The sequence below is a fragment of the Oryzias latipes genome, chromosome 19 (assembly GCF_002234675.1).
Source record: "Oryzias latipes chromosome 19, ASM223467v1".
NCBI lineage: Eukaryota > Metazoa > Chordata > Actinopteri > Beloniformes > Adrianichthyidae > Oryzias > Oryzias latipes.
Genome location: NC_019877.2, coordinates 21220379 through 21241146, shown reverse-complemented (window position 1 = coordinate 21241146; position 20768 = coordinate 21220379). Strand labels below are relative to the sequence as shown.

The following is a 20768-nucleotide window of genomic DNA, read 5'->3' as shown; positions in this document are numbered from 1 at the left end:
ATTTTAACCGCACCTTAGACATTTAGGGCCCCTTGGTGGGGAGGGTGAGGGGACATCACTGTGAGAAATCAGGAGATGTCCCCTTAGTGCCCTACTCGCCAATTTTAACTGCACCCCCCTTAGTACACACACCCCTCCCCTTTCAATATATACATTCCAACATAAACACACACACATGCACACACATTTCACACACCCTTTCAAACACACATACACGCACACACATTTTACAAGGAAGGTGGGACCTGGGTCCATCTGTCCCCTACCCCTTCCCTGGTGGGGGGTGCGGGCCCCTTGGCTATGGCGGCCGTGTCCCTTGGGTGCCGGCTCCTTGGGCCCGGCGGTGCTCTCTCCGCACGGTGGGAGGGTTCATATTACACCTGAGCCGGGGGTGTTCGTGTCCCTGGGGGGTGGGTCCTGGTCCCTACCCCTGAGCGCTGGTCCCCGCCAAACTTCCAACATGGCCGAGCCTGGTCGGGCCATATTTATAACACCCCTTGTGGGCCACCCTTTTTTCCCCGGGGTTCCCCCCTCCTGGGCAGGGGCGGCGGTCCCCTGCCTTGCTCCTACCTGGACCAACCGTGGGCCGGGTGGGTGGCTGCCTGGAGTGCGGAGCGGGTCTCCCTTGGGGGGTCCCGGCTCGTACCTGGGGTTGGGGCGGGGGGATGCCCGGAACTCCTGGGTGGTGGTGGGGTGCTCGTCTGGGGCTGTGGGCGTCCTTCTCCGGTGGGGCCCTGCGTTGGGCTCTTCCGGCGCGGCGGGGGGGCTGCTTTCCTGGCTGGGCTGGGGCGGCGCTCTCTTTCCCTCCGCGCCTCTCTGCTCTCTGGCTCTGGGGGCCTCGTGGCGGTCCTGCTGGCCCTGGCCTGGGTGGCGGTCTTGGTCGCCCGGGGGGCGGTTGTTCCCTGCCTGTTCCCGTGTGGCGTTGGGGGAATTCCGGCAGCCGCTGCTGCTGCGGCGGGGGTCTGGGTGTGGGGGTGGCTGGGCGCTCCTCCTCCTTCTTTTCACATTCCACCATCCATTTTAGAAGAACATAAACACTCACCTGAGCACAGGTGTTAGCTCACCTTTGCACTTATAGTTTGAATGATTGAATGAATGAAAGATTTCACACTAGTTGGTTTAAAGGCATAGGTAGGCGTTCGTGAACACTATCTGTTTTGTGTACATGTTGACATGTGAACATTTTTTGCAGCTAGCAGGTGTGTTGATAATATTTGAGTGTGTGTGGACAGGTCCCGCCCTTTTTGTACTACATTTGAACCATACCGTAATGATAAACAACCAGTAAACCTGTCTGCTCTATGCTGCTTCATGGTCTTACCCCCCCTCTCACTATCACCCCCCCCCCCCCCCCCCGACATCCCTCCCTCTTCTTTCCTTTTCCGTCCAGTCCAACACCAAAGATTTTCAATCACGGTTGAAATGAATAAAGTTTGGCCTCAATTACAAAAGGGGTTTATTCAGTCATACCTTTGGTTTGTCAGAAGATTAATAACCCTTCTTGTTAAAGTAAAATATGTCCAACACAAGAGGCCCTCAGCTCTCATCTGCCTGCCTAGCTGTTGGACAGGACAAGTTAAAAAAAAAAAAAAAAAAAAAAAAAAGGAATATGAGTCAGTTCAGGGTTCAGCCAATGAATGTTTAGACCCACCCACTTTCAGTGATTGACAGACAGACTCATTCTGCTGAAAAAGGTCATTATGAAATGAGTAATTCTGAAAAACAGCAATGTGAAATAAAAGCAAAGCTACTTTGGAAAATATTGATTCTGAAATGTGAGATTCTGAAAAAAAACAGAATTATAATAATATGCAACATGATTAAAATGAATATTTTAAAATGCTGTTTTAAAATAATGAACAGGTTTTTAAAGCAAAATGAAATATATTTAATAATATGACTAATTTAAAATCTGTGTGCAGGTTTTTCACAATTTCATGATCTTTTTATATATTTGAGAAATTTATTGATTTGGTATGTAACCACTGCTAGTTTCTGCTCTGCGTTGTTATTTTGTGAACCCTAATGGCATGCAACTCAACTGCCAGATATAAAATACAGTGATGAAAGTCAGGTAAGGAAAAAATCCCTGAACTTTTCTTTGAGCGATATGGCGGGCACAGAGCGAAATTTTGGAAAAATACGTGGTCTTAGATGCATTCTGGTGCATTCTGGCAGCTAGTTATTCACTTCTTTATCAAGAAACTAAGACTAATTGGAGCATCATGATTTGTCATTCAAACCATGTATATATGGAGAGTCAAACCCCTAGTTTGACTCTCCATTAAGGACTTGCTGGTCCTAAAAAAGAATTTGGAAAATTGCTCAAAGTAACACAATCCTACAATCTACGCTTTTCCTTAAAGCTACAAAACATACAATTGCTAAAATATAGTAACATCAAAGCCCCAAATGGCAAAAAGAACACCAGTAACTATGATATTCTATGAAAATACCTCAGTTATTTATACATTATTTCTGCTTTAGAAATGACTGATGTACAACATCCACTTGCACTGTTTTCTCAAACTATAATTACATCAAAATATGGGATCTGCTTTAAACTTTAATTCTATAACATAATACATCAATTCTTTAACACCAATACTAAGTAATCTGGGAAATATCAAAACAAACATACAAACTAAGCTAAACATTGTAAACATTATTTTTTAAGGGAGTGCGGGTCCAAACCATCAAATACTTATAATTAATGTCAACTATACTGAACTAAATCATGGTAATTAGGAAATACAAATAAATTAGATAGAGAAATTTATTCAAAATAAAAACTGAAACTCAAAACTAAAATTGAAATTATTTCAAAATGTGGTTTTGAGATTATTTTACACAAAAAAGTATTTGACCTACACTACCTTAAAAATCTTTTTTTTCCAGCCAAGACCACTTCAATTTGTTTTTTATCGTCTTCTCACAACTGAGGTCGTGACCACGCTCAATAATGACGATGCCTGCCATTATTTTAACACAAATTTGATCGCAAACTCTTCAGATGTGTTTGTGAAAATTTAGCGTGGGTCCGCCAGTTTTGGTCTCTAGGGAAGCGAGTCACGCTGACCACGTGGTGCAGACAGAGCCAATCAGACCCGTCGACGCATCCGAAAGCAACTAAAACGTCCCGTCATTGGTCAATTAGGCCGGGAAGACGAGAGATGGCCACGACCATAGAGGAAGCGATCTGCGGAGAAATATAGAAAATAAAGCTAAAATTAGCTGATTTCAGACCATTTTTTAATCCAGAAAGCGATTTGTCCGTAGAGATCAGGTCTTTATTTCCCGGAAAGTACGTTCGGTTTGCTCAAAAACCCGGATTTCCGGGAATTCCCGGAAGACTTTCATCACTGAAAATAAAAAAATAAAATGTGTGATTATTCAATACTTTGTGAACCCGTTACATGTAGTTGCACAAGCTCCTATTTATTTATTTAGTTATGAACAGTTTGGGACTCCATAGCAGACCACCACTGACATCTATGAGACCAGATGAAGGAAACGAGCCTCCCCCATCCTGAAAGAGCCCACCCACCCCTCACCCACTCTGTTCCCTCCTGCTCCCCTCAGGCAGGAGGCTGCAGAGCATAAAGAGCAGGACCACCAGATGAGGAATAGTTTCTTCCCAGAAGCAGTCAGACGCTGAACTCTGGAAGATCACAACAACCCCCCCCCCCCCCCCCCCCCCCGTGCAGTACTGTCATATATCCTCCTCTGTGCAATTCTCTATAGAAATCATCATATTTCACATTGACATGTCTCTTCCTGTTTGTCACTAAACGGCTGGCCCGGGAACAGAGATACAAGTTTTCTTTCATCTCTGTGGTGAAATGACAACAAAGAATCCTGAATCCTAACAGATCCGGGACCAGTTCCATGGAATAACCAACAAAGACCTGATGGAGAACTTCAGAGCAGGTCTTCCTCGGCACATCCTGAGACTTGGACTATCAGGAAAAGAGGACAGCTTCTACCGCTGGGATGGAACAACTTCTGAAGGGACTGGATAAACAGGTGACTTTAGATTTTATCATCTCTTTGGCTCCGTTGGTCGGGGGTTCGGGTCCGGTGCCTGGTCGGGGCGGGCTGGGGTGCTGCGTGATCCTCTGGGCTTGGGTGTGGGGGTGCGTGGTGGGGGGGTGGGGTGGTGGTCTGGCTTGGCTTGGGGGGGTGGTCCCTTTGCCTGTGCTGGGGGGGGTTGGCGGGTGGCCCTGCTCGGGGGGGGGGGGGGCTAGCGGCGCTGGATGGGCTGCCCATCTGCACCTGGGGCTGGGGTCGGCCCTTCCCTGGCTCTGGGACGGCACGGGACAACCCTCTCGGGGCCCCCGGTCGCTCTGGGTGTCATCTGCTTCGGCTGCGGGGTCTGGGGTGGGGTGGGGGGCTTGTCGGCCCTGTCCTGTGGGGGGGCGTTCTGGGGGGGAGGGGGGGCCCACTATTGGTACGGGGCGGGGGGGCTGACGGGTCGGGGTCTCCGCTGAGGCAATCGGTGGTTGCCCCGGCCGGTTGGCTGCCTCGGTCCCGTCAAGGCCTGACCAGAGCTCTTCTAGGGCCGGCGTTTGGGGGTGGGGGCCTGGGCGTGCTCCGGGGGGGGGGGGGGGGGGGGGGGGGGGGGCTTTCTGGCTCCTCTCTCTCTGTGTGGGGTGGGTGGTGCCGGGCCTGGGGTGTCGGCGCCTCCGGGGGTGGGGCCCCTGGGCTGGGTGGGCCTGGCCCCTTTGCTGGGGGGGGAGGGCTGGGGGACGGCTGTTTGACCACCGGGGGGCAGTCTACCAGCTGTCCCCAACTTACCTCCTTCCTCATATAACCTCATATTAGGGTGAGGGGGTGGGGGGTTTAGCCTGCGATGCGCCTTGGGGGGGAGCTACTTGGCAGTGGCCCCCCTCCTATGGTCGCCGAATGGAGTGGGCTCCCCTTCTTTCGGTTTTATTTGCACCTTAGACATGTAAGGTCCTTGGTAGGGGGGGGTGCTTGGACATCACTGCCAGCAAGCAGCAGATGTCCTCCTAGCACCCTACCCGCCAATTTTAACCGCACCTTAGACATTTAGGGCCCCTTGGTGGGGAGGGTGAGGGGACATCACTGTGAGTAATCAGGAGATGTCCCCTTAGTGCCCTACTCGCCAATTTTAACTGCACCCCCCTTAGTACACACACCCCTCCCCCTTCAATATATACATTCCAACATAAACACACACACATGCACACACGCACCCTCTCAAACACACATACACGCACACACATTTTGCAAGAAAGGTGGGACCTGGGTCCATCTGTCCCCTACCCCTTCCCTGTTGGGGGGTGCGGGCCCCTTGGCAACGGCGGCCGTGTCCCCTGGGTGCCGGCTTCCTGGGCCCGGCGGTGCTCTCTCCGCGCGGTGGGGGGGGTTCATATTACACCTGAGCCGGGGGTGTTCGTGTCCCTGGGGGGTGGGTCCTGGTCTTTGCCCCTGAGCGCTGGGCCCCGCCAAACTTCCAACAGTGGCCGAGCCTGGTCGGGCCATATTTACAACACCCCTTGTGGGCCCCCTTTTTTCCCCGGGGTTCCCCCCTCCTGGGTGGGGGCGGCGGGCCCCTGCCTTGCTCCTCCCTGGACCAACCGTGGGCCGGGTGGGTGGCTGCCTGGAGTGCGGAGCGGGTCTCCCTTGGGGGGTCCTGGCTCGTACCTGGGGTTGGGGCAGGGGGATGCCCGGAACTCCTGGGTGGTGATGGGGTGCTCGTCTGGGGCTGTGGGCGTCCTTCTCCGGTGGGGCCCTGCGTTGGGCTCTCCCGGCCCGGCAGGGGGGGCTGCTTTCCTGGTTGGGCTGGGGCGGCGCTCTCTTTCCCTCCGTGCCTCCCAGCTCTCTGGCCCTGTGGGCCTCACGGCGATCTTGCTGGCCCTGGCCTGGGTGGCGGTCTTGGTCGCCCGGGGGGCGGTTGTTCCTTGCCTGTTCCCGTGTGGCGTTGGGGGGATTCCGGCTGCCCCTGCGGCGGGGGTCTGGGTGTGGCTGGGCGCTCCTCCTCCTTCTTTTCACATTCCACCATCCATTTTAGAAGAACATAAACACTCACATGAGCACAGGTGTTAGCTCACCTTTGCACTAATAGTTTGCATGATTGAATGAATGAAAGATTTCACACTACTTGGTTTAAAGGCATAGGTATGCGTGTGTGAACACTATCTGTTTTGTGTACATGTTGACATTTTTGCAGCTAGCAAGTATGTTGATAACATTTCAGTGTGTGTGTGGACAGGCCCCGCCCTTTTTGTACTACATTTGAACCTTACCGTAATGATAAACAACCAGTAAACTGGTTGCTTTATGCTGCTTCATGGTCTTATCCCCCCTCCCCTCCTACCCCCCTCTCTCTAACATCCCTCCCTTTTTCTTCCCTTCTTTCCGTCCGGTCCAACACACAAAATTTTCAAACATGGTTTAAATTAATAAAGTTTGGCCTCAATTACAAAAGGGGTTTATCCAAACATACCTTTGGTTTGTATGAAGATTAATAACGCCTCTTGTTAAAGTAAAATATGTCCAACACAAGAGGCCCTCAGCTCTCATCTGCCTGCCCAGCTGTTGGACAGGACAAGTTAAAAAAAAAGATTTTATCATCTCTTTATTTGAATCCATCACAGAATGGATAAACATTTATTTTTCTATTCATGAAAAGCAGTAAAGTTGATTTTCTTTATAGCAATAGTTTTAATACAGACTTCATGTAAACTGTTGATAAATTCATACAATAAATCTACAGAATGAAACAATAAAACCTTTATTAACTTTTTCTGATTTTACACATTTAGACATTTGATGGAACTATGAGAAACAGCAACACATTTATACACACAAACACTTATAGCAGGGCAGTTTAATACATGTGATAAAAATGTACAACATTCTTTAGAACATACAAACATACACAAATATACACATAACCTAACTAGGATTAGGGGTGGGGGGGTCACTTGGGTTGGGGTTGGGGTTAGGATTAGTTTCAGGTCAGGGATGGGTGGAGGTTATGCTATGGATGGGATGGGGGGGGGGGGGGGTTTGGTGGAGGTTAGGGTTAAGATGAGGTCAGGTGATGTGTCAGTCAATGCAGATTTGAGCAGATCTTTGACACCCCCTACTACAGGGGTCAGGGACCCCATTCTTCAGCTCCACCTGGAAAAGGGTGAGGACACAATCAGATCTATTTCCTGTTCTTCAAACAATGATGAATTGAGGTTTTAGTAAAACATCGTTGCTGTCGCTCACCTGAATCCTGTGGTTCCCTTTCACCACGTGGACACAGGTTATGATGTCACCATTGGGTGATATTAGAAAACCTGTGCCCCCACTCCTAAACAAGCTCAGGAGGGATGCACTTCTAAAGAGAGACAGAGGGGACAACAGATTTAAAGGGGCATGTATGCCATGCAATTATTAAGCCTACATGCATATATATATGACAATATGTTACCTTTGGCTCACTTAAGAACGATTTTTGAAAATATAAAGTTAGTTATTTTCGCAGCTCCATTTCTGCATATGTATGACAGCCCGCTCATTTTAATGGATTGGGGGGGCTGGTACTCAGAGAACAGGTTTTAGAAGAATCCTCAGAAATGCTTGAATAGATCAAAATACTGCTTTGGGGCTGTTTTTGGAGAGGAATTAACATGATATTATACTCAAAAAGTAGATTTTACATGATAAAGTCTCCATAAGGAGCTCATCTGTGTCTATGAAAGAAGCACTAATTTATTTCTGTTAACCCTGTAAAGCCCACTACATCAGAGACTTAAAAAGATCAATAATACTTAGAATTCATCTAGTTCTGGAGAACTGGATGGACTGCGGGACCCTTAACCTGGAGAAGGATGGCGGGTGCGGAGTTGTGTACTTCGTCTTGGCCTGATAGGGAAACTTAGAGCCACTTGCATGAACGGGACGTATTCAAAACAGTCTTGCAGTAACAGCAGCAAAGTTACAGTCACATCACCGTAAAACACCATGTATGAAGAAATCCCCAAAGGTTCATGTTTGCAGAAACAAAAAACATCATGCTGTAAACAAAATGCTTTAGAAAGAATAGTAATGCCCCCCACCTTCCAAGAAATTAGAGTAAAACAGTATCTGGGATTTACTTTTTGAGACAACGGGTAAAAATGATCTTGTGTGCCTGATCCAACCTGTACAGGATTCCCTGGAAATGTCACCATAAGCCATGTCCGTGGCCTGGAACCAGTTTTCCTGAGTGGATGGTTTTCTCTTTTATACCTTCCAACGCCCAGCTGATACAAATCCAATTAGGTTAAAGAATGGAGACTAAGGTGAAAACAAGACTAATGCAAATTGGGGATTTGTGTTAAACCATTGACATTGTCCCAGACAATAAAAAAAACGTATCTTTTCTGCCTTTCTCTTGCTGAATGTCTGTATTATTGTTGAAACAGTGAACCTGCTGAGTTGGTGGTTGACCTTTTGACCTGTTTCCTTCATGGTTCATTCTTCAACGGGTTCAGGTCTTGGTGTGGGTTCCGGTCTTGGTCTGACTTGCTTTGCTCCGTTATCCATCTTTGAAAAGCCGCTCAGTATTTCCAGGACTGCCCTGCCTTTGATCAGTACTGTGTTAATGGTAATAGAAGCCGTTTTGCCAATTTGTGTTAAGTTTTTGCATGTTGTACATTGGTACGAAAAGCAACCATGTTTGAAAGAGCCTATACCACATGTGTCAAACTCAAGGCCCGGGGGCCAAATGTGGCCCGCCATGTCATTTTAGTGGCCCTCAAGACCATAAAAGTTTTGAATTTCTTTTAATAAAAAATTAGATTTGGTGTGTATTTATTCATATCTAGGGAGAATTGAAATATCGGATTGGGTAACTAAACATTAGGACTTCAACACCGTCCATATAACCTAACCTGACAGAATCAAATGTAAAAGGATTTATGCTTGATTAACAAGCAAACATGTTTCTGTTCTATGCAACTGTAACTGTCACTTTAAAAAGTTTTAGTAAATAAATAATGAGTTATTAAGGAGTAGTTACATTCATTTTTCATTACATTTAGTTACATTTATAAGTTATATCTGGCCCTTTGAGGACAACCACTATGCTAATGTGGCCCTCAGTGAAAATGAGTTTGACACCCCTGGCCTATACCATGCTATTCTTAAGCCTTTCGCTCCTTGTGGGTGCCGCCCATTTCATGACGCCAACTGTGTCTGCGTCTCGTCTACGTTAACAGACAACATCCGAACTTTTGAAAAGATAGATGTGCATGACATGAGAGCGTTTAGCCGATTATTGCTACCTGAAAGTGGGCCTGTGTGTGTTAGTCTGGGGGCGGTGCTGGCAGCCCTTCCTGGAAGGGGCTGTTCCTCACTTTGTGACATCACAATGTGAGGACCCCCTCGCTTTCATGGATTAGGAGGGGCTGGTGCTCAGAGAGCAGGGTTTTAGAGGAATACTCAGAAATGCGTCAATGGATCAAAATACCACTTTGGGGTTCATATTGAGAAATCAACATAATAACACACTTAAAGCTAAAACAAAGTTGCTTTTGCATGATGAAAGTCATTTAAAAGTCAGAATATATCATGCATCTTGCAAAGCTTAGACTCAGAGTTTTTCTAATTGGGCCTGAACTGCAAATTGTATTTTAGGTTTGGACCAAAGAACGATGTTTTTAGGAAAAGAATTAAAGCTGTTGATAATCTGGTTTAGAGAATGGCACTTAGAGTTTTTCCAATCGGGACAAACTGTACTACTCCATGTGTTGAATAGAAGCTTCTGACTGGACCGAGCGTAACCCTTTAGAAACCTTTAACCAATGTAATGAAAGCCATCCCTCAGACTTTGGTCCAAATGTCCTCTGGTTCATAAGGATCATATTCAACTTCCATCTCTGTTGTTCTATGGTCGACCGGTTAATTCAAAACTTTCAAACTCATTTATACAACCTTTGTTTGTTAGAAAAATGTTTCCAACATCTAAAAAAAAAAAATCAGTGTCACAGCATTACACAAAAGAGGAAATGTGCTAGTTAAGATGTCAATTTATTAAATATCCAAGTCTTCCAAAATACAAAAAAATCTATTTAAAAATAATTAATGCAGTTTATCCACGCAAGGAACTACTACATAAACATTTTGGTTTTCAAAAAAAACCCTATTCTTTCTGCGATATCAATTGAAACACTCGATCGTCTTTTTTAAATGTATGTTAACAGTTTCGGGTGGATTTTTTTTGTTGGTCCATCATATAATTTGTAGTAGTTTCTGGTGAGGGGTGGGATTATATAAATTCGCTTCCTTCCACTTTCCCTTTCAAGCAATATTTATTAATATGTCTAATTATCCAAAGTTTGATTAGTTATTGTACGAATGTGTAATTGATGATTGTATTGTTTTTGTGTATTATTCCCAGTTGATTGCTTGAAATAAACCATTTCAAAAAAGATAAAATAAATAAATAATAATTTCTTGATTTGGTTTGGTATTTAATACTCTATTAATATCTGGGACATTTTTCATTCATAAGAGCAGATTTATAAAAAATCAAACCATTATTTACTACATTTTATAAAGAGATCTGTTTATACTTTAAATCGCTGAAATTAGTGAAAGACCACAAAACTGTCCATTTTCATTCTTGTTGTATGACAATCCATAGTAATATTGTGGACTACAATTCTAATTTTATTTTATTGCATTTTATCATGTTCTTTTTCTTTTTTTTATTTAGTTCTGTTTTATTTATGTGAATATGTCTGTCATCTTTTGATGTTCTAATAAAAAAATTAAATAAAAAAGAAACCTTTATCCGTAGACTTTTATTTAAAAACACCTTTCCAGTAGGAGCAAAGATCCGGGTTGTTTACTGAGCATTTGTAGTTTCTGGCAATATTTTAAACAAGCTGAATTATGATTGGTTTAGTTGCTGTCAGTCACTCTAGGGGTAGATTTGATTGGTCAGCAGACCGCTCTCTGTGAGCTAGCAGTTTCCCGGAAGTAGCGAGGACAGAAGCGAAGTAGCTTGTTTTAAGCGTTTACCAGACAGAAAGCAGCTTCAAACCCGCGGATGCAGAGCTGAACAGAGACATGCCTTAATGTATTTCATCCGTGAGTATGTCACGTTTCTGCTCCCGCAACAACCTTTTCAGCAGGCTGTCATGCTGCGTTAGCTAGCTTGCTTGCAGCGCTCGTGCGTACATAGGCAGGCTCGTGCGTCGGTCGGGTTAGACTGTTTTTCAACTGTAAAGCCAAGATTACATGCAAATGTGCAGTTTATGTGAGTACGAAATCCAGCCCAGTTATGTGATTTTATTTCGCGCAGAAGCCCCTGAAATCATGGAGTTTAGGAGCTATTTATGGAACACTGAAACCTGCGGATAAAAAAATAATGTTGTTCATTTGGCTGCACACTGAGAACAGAGATGTTGTAATTATGCGACACACAGGACAGAACCCGCGGCGCTATGGGGTTTTTGTGTGGTTTAGGGAGGGAGATTATCCGTGGTCTTACATGTTTTCCATTTTCTAAAATCTTCTCCCACAGTTGATTTCTTCACATCAAGCTGCTTACCTTGTGGACCCCACAAGTCAGCACAAGGGTTGAGCAATTTACACACAGTTGGCCGACTAAATACTTTTTTGCCCCACTGTAAATGCACCTAATTACCAGGATATTCTCACACCCTTTATGGTGCTTTCTGCTCACTAACTTTTTTTGAGGAAATGCTGCTTTTTAAAGCTCACAATAGCTGCTACATGGACAAAAGTAATCGGAAAGAATGCCTGATCGGAAGAAAAGTGCGTCATGTAAACATGTCGTTAGGAATCCTCTGCCCCGATCAGACTCATTCGGATCAAAATTTCTTTCCGATCAAGATAGGTGGGTTGTGCCTGTTGTTCATGTAAACGGTTCATTCCGATCGTGGGTCACGACTGCTCTGGTTTTACGTCATGCATAGAAGGTGTTTTGCTCCGGAGAAGGCTTTGGAGCGCAATTAGGACCCACCGGCTGCTCCGCGGACGCTTCTGCACCCTGCGGGCTCCTCGCCTCTTCCTTCCCTCCGAGAGGGCGCTCCTCCCTGTGCGCCCCGTGGGCTCGGCTGCCAGTGGACCGAGCGAGCTGTGTCTCTGAGCAGAGCAGCCGGACTTATAGCTTTGTGTTTGAGGGAACGGGAGGATGCTTTGTTACGTTTGCGCTATGTGTGGGACACTTAGGACTGCGATTCGTCCCGCAGCTCTAGGTGAACGAGCTGCCGAACTCAGAAGAACCGGGTCTCACGGTGGAACTGTGTCTTCGAGCAGAGCTCGGACCGTCAGCTCACACAGCGGCTTTGGGGCGGTGTGTGAGCTTTTCAAAGCAGAAATGTCTCTCAGTCCTTAGAAACTGTTCAAACAATCACGTGGATTTGTGTTTCCAGTCGTGTCCCGACAAAATACAGGCTGATGTTATTCCCACATGTTTACGTGCAGCCAAGCTGCAGATTGCAGCTTTTCCGCATGGATTTATGTTCATCAAAGGCTAAATGTTGTTATCGCGTGTTAGCCTTCTCTTAATCCTGGCTTCCAGCTCCGTTCCAACACAAAAAAGAACCGACCACACGGATTAAAATTAAGCTTGGACGAGGAAAACAAGGATTTGCATGGTCGTATTTGTAAGTGGATGCATCAGAATGGAGTGGAGCAGGGAGCTTGAGGCCTTCTGATTGCAGCACCTATGTCACAGCTACACGCTTTTTCAAACGACATTTTTTTCCCCCGTTCCTGATTCACAACGATCTGAATAAAGAAATACTCAAACGCAGTTTTAATCTTAATTTCCTTAATGTATGTCCTCCATCATCAGAAAAATACCACAAGAACGTGTTAAAAACACCATTTAATCAGAGCGGGTCTTTAACGACTGTGGTGTTGCTGTGCTTGGTTATCCAGCATATGTGCCTGATAGAGAATTTTTGGGATGTTTTTTAGAAAAAAATGACAAGACCCAGCAATGCAGATGACCTGAAGGCAGCTGTCAAAGTAACCTGGGGTTCCATCACTCTGAGACTTATATCCTCCTTGCCCCAGTGCTTCAATGCAGTAATTCAGGCTAAAGGAGGACCAAACAAGTGTGGAGTGCATAGAAATGGCTATAATTTTTAGAGGACCGACATTTATGCTAAAAAAATATTTTTTATTATTGATCTGATGTGATCTTCAAATTTTTGAAGATACAAAATGTCAGTTTTCAATATTTATAGGCTAGAACAATCAAATTTGAAGACAAAACTTGAATGTTTTGAGCTGTGTAAAATATTTATACACCACTTTCACTTTGTGAAACTAACTATTTTACAATATCCTCTTACTTGTGCATGGGTTTTCTTTTCTTTTGAGTCCTTGTTACGTAGCATCATGTAAGATTAATATTTCTTTTTTTAAATGAACGGACCAGTTTTCTTGTGGAAGCATACAAGCTGTCAGCATTTGACCTTAAACCAAAGTTCAAGAGCGAGACGGTGGTAGAGTACTAGAGTAAACGGGTTATCAAAGAAGATTAGACCAAAGTTTTTATTTTTATGTATTTATTTATCAGTTTATTTGACAGAGACATTGTACATTAAAAAATGTCTGTAAATACATCAGTTATCCAAAAGGCTATTTTTCATTTGAAGTCCCTGGACAGGTGCTAAATGTGTTTCCCTAAAAACAAAATGAAATTATTAAAAAAAGTACATCGTAAACATATATGAGAATTAGAAGTCAACATTGCAAGACCTCCACTACACCTGCTGAGACGTGTCCTCACCCTACCGTACCATACAGTTGTTTAGCAGATAAAGTCCATTTACAAGCTAAGAACAAAATTTGATTATAGACTATTCAAGACGGCCTAAAAAATTAAGAAAAATCAAATGCCTTGAAGGCCGGCCTCCTGCTAGTTGTCTATAAACCTTCCCTTATGTTCTATTGATTACCTGGATCAGGTATATTTAGCCAATAAGGAGCTTCCATGGCAGGTTGGTTGGAAAACTTGTAGGACACCGGCCCGGAAACCTGGTTGTGGGCACCCCCGTTTTAACCCTTTAACACAGAAGCTTTAGCTCCAGTGTTGGCGTTCTTTTGACTATCGTAACTCTTCAGCCAGTTACACAAATATCATAAATCCGCTGGTTCTGTCACACAGAAGAGTGACTTTGTGGCATTATCCGACACATTGTGTTAGTAATGTTACATATTGGAGCAAAGCCAATGTAAAAAGCCGCTTTTCTCCACGTCAGAATTGGCTAATTCATGTTTAGCGTGTAAATGGACAGGAAGTTGCAGTATATTAAAGAGTGTGGGTTTATTTAGGTGTCGTTGGCGACATCAGACTTTGAAAGTCTTCAACTGCCTCGTCTGTTACCATAACAAACGTGGCTGTGGTGCAAAGGTGGAGCGGTTGACCTCTGATTGGAATAGGAAAGAGGCGTGTGTGTGTCAAAGTGTCCTTCGGCAAGACGCTGATCCCCACATTGCTCCTGGTGGTTATAGGTTGCCGCCGGTGTTCGGCAGCACTGCACAAATGCGTGTGTGAATGGGACCCTCACTGTAAAGCGCTTTGGGCCTTAAAGGATGGCAGAAAGGCGCTAAGTTAGAACACAGCATTTACCATCACAGCCCTCACATGTGATCGACTCATCTGTTGGTTACAGCTGAAGCCAGCATCGACGGTGCGACCTCCCGTTCGTACAGCATCCAGATGAGGAGCGCTGGCAGCACGCAGCCTACGCACAGACGAGATGCTGGAGTCTGGATTCAAACCAAAAGCCTTCTCTACAAGAACATTCTCATCAAGTGGAGGACAAAGCAGCAGAGCCTCCAGGTGCTGAGCGTTCAGCAGAATCTGTCAGTGCACCGACTGAGCGGCCTTTCAGTTTCCTTCCTATTTAGCTGACATCTAAACACTGATAAGTGTGGATTGGTGTGTTTCTGTACCCCTTACCCCGTCCTGTTGCACATTTTCATGTCAAATGAAAAGGCCTATTCCATGTGCTGTCCTTCAGCCACCATTGAGAAGTGTATAATGTTGTGAGTCACAGTGCCTTATTTTAAGCTTTGAAGCTGGTATATAAACAGGCCCTGCCTTCCTTCTGCCTCTAAATCTATTCTGCTTTCTTGCAGAGGACAGTTTAGGGTGTCTGTTACAGATTAAAACATCGTACTGTGACAGGAAAGGAAAGGTTTCTCTGTTTCTGTACTCCTATTCACAGACAAACAGGGCGTGCGCTGAAGCAACCAGTTCAGTAACGCGTCTCTGTCCTACATTTCCTTATTCTACTGCTGCCTCTGTTTTCAGAAGCAGCAGTAAACATTTTCCTGGAACCATGAGTACAAGCTACATTGTGAAAAGGCATCCGTTTGCACACAAACATCACTGGTTTTAAAGAAAAAAGTGCATGAAGTCATTTCCTTAAATGCATGAGACTCTCCTCTGTGCCTACAGGAGCTCATCCTCCCTCTTCTGCTCCTGGGTCTCCTCATACTCATCAGCATCCTCAATCCTCATATCTATTATGAAGGCATCGACACCAAGGAGCTGGAGAATGACATCTCCTTCAAGGATGTGGAGGTCCTGGGCTACACACCCCCCACCAACATCACCTCCCACATCATGGAGGAGGTGGCTCTGGTGTTGAGTAAGTCTGGAAGCCCTTGTGGCCGACGGCGGCTCGTTCAATGGCCCCTCTGACCCGTTCCTGTTACAGACTTGCAGGACCGCCTTCACGTGTTTGACACTGAGGAGGACCTGGAGAACGACAGCCTACACAGGCCGTCCAGTTTCATCGGTGTGGTGTTTTTGGACAGCTCTGCCATGTCCTACAGTCTGCGCTTTCCCCACAACAAGGTGCCGCTTCCCAGTGACTTCACAGAGTCCATTGGTGAGTCTGCTTGGATAAGAGGAGTCGATAAATGATCTTTATTGTCGTTGCTCATACAAACAATACAATTCTGGGGTATTCCCAGTCAGTACATCTTTAAACAAACACAGTTGGAAAGAAAAAGCCTTTTGTTGAATTTGTGTTAAAACGATGAAGCACAAAAATGTCTCCAACCTCCCGGCCACGGACCTGTACCAATCCGTGGGTTACTTGGAACTGGGCCCCTGAAAAAACAAAAGTACAGTACATGTGGTACTGAAGCTGTAAAAGGTGGACTAACATCATATTGAACTCTATGGGTTTAGGAATGAGATGGCGTTTCAGTTCACGTTAGTCAAGGCAGGTGAGCCAATACTTACGGTTAAACAGTGTAAAAGTTGGCATCCGGTTGTTAAACTCCACTTTGCCGTTTGAGAGAAAACCTATATCACGTTGTAATCGGTCGTCTTAAAACAGTAGAAAAATAGTTTAAATGTGCTGCAGATATTTTGGAGAGGATGAAGATTCATTGAGATAATTTTTTTATTTGAAAATTAGATTTTCAGGAAATCGAAAGCGTAAAAAAAATTAATTGTCAACCACAGCCTCATACAGACCTGTCCATGAAAATATAGTCTGACATTAAACTGCTATGTGGTTGGGAAACCCGGGGCTGTAACATTGAATTTTTTCTTGGGGTCAAATTGGCGTCATTTTTTTTGATGGATAAATATGACAACAGCCTTCAGTTAGCTCCTCCTGTCCCTGGTTGGATCAGATTTAGTAAAGCTTAAGGCTGTGACCGGCTCAGAGGGTGTGGGCCTATTCCTTAGGATACTGTAGAGGGTATAGCTCATCTAAACCCCTGGTGTGAAGGGGTCAGAAAATCATTTTTGACACATAAGCAGCCTGAGCTTCTCGTGTCTCAAGCTACGGTCACACCGGCCACTCCTGAACATATGTAGCCCATGGTGTTCACACTGGACAAGTGAGGGGGGGCTATTCTTCTTCTTCTTTTACTGTTTACTAGCGCATGTCCACCACCAACAGTTGGAAGAGGCTTGGTGTGAAATGTGGAAGCATCTTCAGGCTTCTTCTTTCACAGCTCTATTCTGATATATGAAAGATTTGGAATCATCGAATTCCAGGCGTGCTCTAACTGCAATTATTAATTTCTCCTCCATGATCAATTCTCAAATGACTGGTACTCCCATGAATTAAAAAATTAATGTATTTACGTCACGACGAAATCCGAGTCCCTGATTGCTCAAAGTTGGACCTGGTTTAACTTTCAACACGCTTTCAATGGGTTCTGACATAGAGCCTGAAAACGGTCTTAAAAATGTGCATAGCAACGCATGAACCCAAGAGTGTTGAATACAGAAGCCTGAAACACACATTTACGTGTGTTTACATAGACTTTTCATTGGAAGTGGTTGCTTGAACGCGTGTTGCAGAGGGCAGTGTGAACATGGCTTTGGAGCTCATGTTTCTGTTTCTTGTTCTGCAGCTGGCTGCTTCAGCGAGTCGATCAACTGTAGGGCCGCTAACTACTGGTACTCTGGGTTCGTCCTCCTCCAGACCCAAATCGACGCTGCAATCATTGAGGTGGGACACACTGCAGACATGCAAAGATAATACATGCCAATGAAGCTCCTTCTTCATCCAGGTGACGCCTTGAGGTTGAATGGTGACATCAGCTGTCACCATTCAACCTCAAGACAAAGATACGATTCTGGACCTCCTGCCCACCAATGAAGCGTTTAGTTGGTAGATATGGTCTGTTCCTCTGTGTGAGTCTGTCCTCATGTGTGCAGATGCAGACAAGGCGCTCGGTGTGGAACGAGATGAAGGTGAATGTGGTAATGATGGGTCAGCCTGGCGCCGTGGAGGTGCACAAGTTCTCCCATGCTCTCATCTCCATCTACCTTGTTCTGGCTTTCACCCCTTTCGTCACCTTCCTAATCGTCAATGTAGTAGCTGAGAAAGAGCATCGTCTCAAAGACACTATGAACATGATGGGACTCTATAACACAGCCTTCTGGTGAGGAGTGTCAGCTGCTCGAACATTCTCCTGTGCGTGTGGAGGTCCACATATTTTCCTGTCTCGCTGCAGGTTGTCTTGGGGCCTCCTGTATGCTGCTCTAGTGACCGCCATGTCCGTCCTGATGGCCATCATTGCCACCTTCACAGCACTGTTTCCTAATAGTGACTTCTTCATCATCTGTTTCTTCATCTTCCTTTATGGAATCTCATCTGTAAGTATCGGCTGCCCTTCTTATACCTGTGTGTGTATTTTTTTTATTTTTTTTTTTTATTTTTCATTATTTATCCCACGAAATAATAATAATTAGAAATAATTCCCAGGGGAATTTCTCCCCTTGGGGGATGGGTCACCTTTGAGCGGTGAGCTGCAGCCGAACCGCACGCGGGAGGCGGTAGCGTTAAGGGGTCTTGCCTAAGGACCCTCACTGGGTGATGTTAACTGCTCAGCATTGATATGGTAATTGCCCCCAGTACCATTGCTCATTCCCCTCCGGGAATCGAACCCCATTAATACCTGCATGGTAGCTTCCCACCTTACCAACCGAGCTACCCAGCCGCTAAGTTTGGAACTGGCCTCAGAACTTTGAAGGATCTAGTGACCGTTGGTGTTTCTTTGAACCATCTGGACTACATCGCCCAGAGGCATGAAGGATTTAGGACTTTAGCTCAGGCTTTGATGCTGCAGTCAGATCAGTTCTGTAAGGCTAAAAGTGACTTTAGCATCAAGAATTAGAGAAGTTAATGCCATATTCCAAAGTTTGGATGACGAAAATGTATAGAAATGTCACCCATACAGTGACTCAACATTTACATTAGTTTTTGTTTTATTTTGAAAACAGGAAGTGTAGTAAGTGGAGGAGAGCATTGTAGATCAACTGATTCTGAATTGGAGAAATGCAGCTTAGCGCTGATACGAAACACTTTAAGTCAGTAAAGTGTTGCATATCAGCTCAAAGCTGATGTAAAAAGCCACCAGAGTCAGGTGGTTCACGTTGGTGGCATTGGTCAAAGATTTACGGTAAGTCAAAAAAAACGGCACCGGCGTCATCTCCTCCAAAAGGAGGACCTGTTTAACAGTACAGGTCTAAATTTGAGCTGCTCCAAGTATGTGTCACATCTGATGAGCATCGAATAACAGCACAGGCTGCACCGTGTCCAATGTATGCTGCTTTTATGATCCTTAGCATTTGCCCTCAAAGTGCAGTTTGTTTGGTTGCCATGATCACTCTTGTTCCATTTTTGGAGCCAGAATTAGATCTGTTACGGTGTGGGATTTTTGATCACTGCGGTGATGAACCAGCAGGGGGCGTGGTGTCGTCGTTAACCGCTCTCTGGCGGGCGGCCGCGTCGCGCACTCGTGCGGTGATGCTGTTATCGTCACACGCCTAGGCAGAATATTTGTAACCTAAGTGTAAAACATGACAGAATATGCTTTGATGTTCGTCGTGTGACAGTATCACCTATTAGTTTTGTATAAAGACACCAATATTTGGAACCACTTGCATTGCAACAAAAATGAACATGACAACACAGGGGTCCATATGTTAAGAAGCGAGAGTTGAGTGTTTGCTGGACTCAACATAAATAGATTAGAAGCATGAACAGGCACTTATTTCTGATGTGGGCAGACGGTGAGTCATGGCTGACAGTGGAAGCCGTAAACAGTAACCATGAACGTTGGAGGGGTTTTTTCCTGCCAGAAATAATGATCAATCAACCTGCTAATCCCTGCTCTGCATTGTTTGTTCAGCCGACATTCTGTGAGTTGGTGGTGTTTTGCAATCTGCAGATTTTCTTCTCCTTCATGCTGACTCCACTGTTCAAAAAGCCCAAAGTGGCGAGCACGGTGGGCTCCATGCTGACCGTGGTGTTTGGCTGCCTGTCTCTCTTCACCGTGCTTATGAAGGACTTCCCTCAGCCACTGGTGTGGCTTCTGTGCCTGCTGTCGCCCAGCGCCTTCTCAATTGGCATTGCACAGGTAGAAGAACAAATGGGAGACTTTTTATGTCAGTTTTTGTCAAAGTTTCTTTGAGTACAGAGCTGATCTATGTACCATGGACCTGTTAGGTGGTTTATCTAGAGGCGCAAGGAGATGGAGCAGTGTTTTCCTCACTGACCAGTGGTCCTCATCCACTCTACGTCCCTCTGGTTATGCTGGTTCTGGATTGCATCCTCTACCTTCTGTTGGCCATCTACCTGGACCAAGTACTGCCAGGTGAGAACAACCCGTGTTCCTTACATTTTTTTTTATTATATATTTTTTCTGAACTTGTCCTGTCCAACAGCTGAGCAAACAGACAGATTGGACAGATTTTACTGTGACAGTAGGGCTTTATGGATCTTCAGACAAACAGAGTGTATATTTGTATAAACCCCTTTTGTATTTGAGGCTTAGCTTTATTTAAAAAAAATTTGTATATATATATGCATTACTTGTTGAACCGGACAGAAAGGCAAGCAGAAGAAGACAGCGGGATTTTGGGGGTGAAGATGGGGGGAGGGGGTGTCATGAGATAAGAGTGTCAGAAGTAAATTCCATGACTTAGTTCCCACATACACACACCAACCCAGGAAAATGTTTATAACTTTCTCCATTTTTTTTGCCCCCAACATGAAGGCGAGTTTGGAATGAGGAGATCCTTGGTCTACTTCTTGCAGCCATCCTACTGGTCCAGGCACAGAAAGCGCTACGTTAAAGTAACCTCAGTGTTTGAGACGGAAACCAACGGCATTCCAGACTCCACTGACCAGTCTGACGAGTCTAACGAGTTTGTGGAGCCCGTTTCCTCCGAGTTTAGAGGAAAAGAAGCCATTCGGTAAGCGCTAGAAAAACTTGTTCTGAGCCTAAAATGC

The 20768-nt window shown here is 45.2% G+C and overlaps 1 protein-coding gene and 1 long non-coding RNA gene across 5 annotated transcripts in view; one reads left to right on the top strand and one right to left on the bottom strand.

Moving 5' to 3' along the window:
* Window positions 1-6744: 6744 nt before the first annotated feature.
* Window positions 6745-7782, bottom strand: LOC105358030. Its single transcript, XR_002872214.1, has 2 exons — window positions 7246-7782; window positions 6745-7152 (listed from the first exon to the last, which is right to left on the bottom strand). It is a non-coding gene; the product is annotated as an uncharacterized LOC105358030 (long non-coding RNA).
* Window positions 7783-10957: 3175 nt separating this feature from the next.
* LOC101162080 (ATP-binding cassette sub-family A member 5) overlaps window positions 10958-20768 on the top strand; it is a 28838-nt gene continuing 19027 nt past the window's right edge. For 2 of the 4 annotated variants that reach the window (XR_002872187.1, XM_020712027.2), the window contains exons 1-10: window positions 11174-11266; window positions 14664-14833; window positions 15455-15647; window positions 15717-15890; window positions 17380-17477; window positions 17687-17913; window positions 17986-18127; window positions 19705-19893; window positions 19983-20130; window positions 20533-20731. Coding sequence is in view for 3 of the 4 variants with exons in the window: in XM_020712027.2 (XP_020567686.1) it covers window positions 11248-11266; window positions 14664-14833; window positions 15455-15647; window positions 15717-15890; window positions 17380-17477; window positions 17687-17913; window positions 17986-18127; window positions 19705-19893; window positions 19983-20130; window positions 20533-20731 (1559 nt within the window). In the remaining variant the exon portion in view is untranslated. Of the gene's footprint in view, window positions 11102-11173; window positions 11267-14663; window positions 14834-15454; window positions 15648-15716; window positions 15891-17379; window positions 17478-17686; window positions 17914-17985; window positions 18128-19704; window positions 19894-19982; window positions 20131-20532; window positions 20732-20768 lie in introns of those variants that run through there. The other 2 variants (XM_004080673.4, XM_011488467.3) reach the window with 2 other exon arrangements.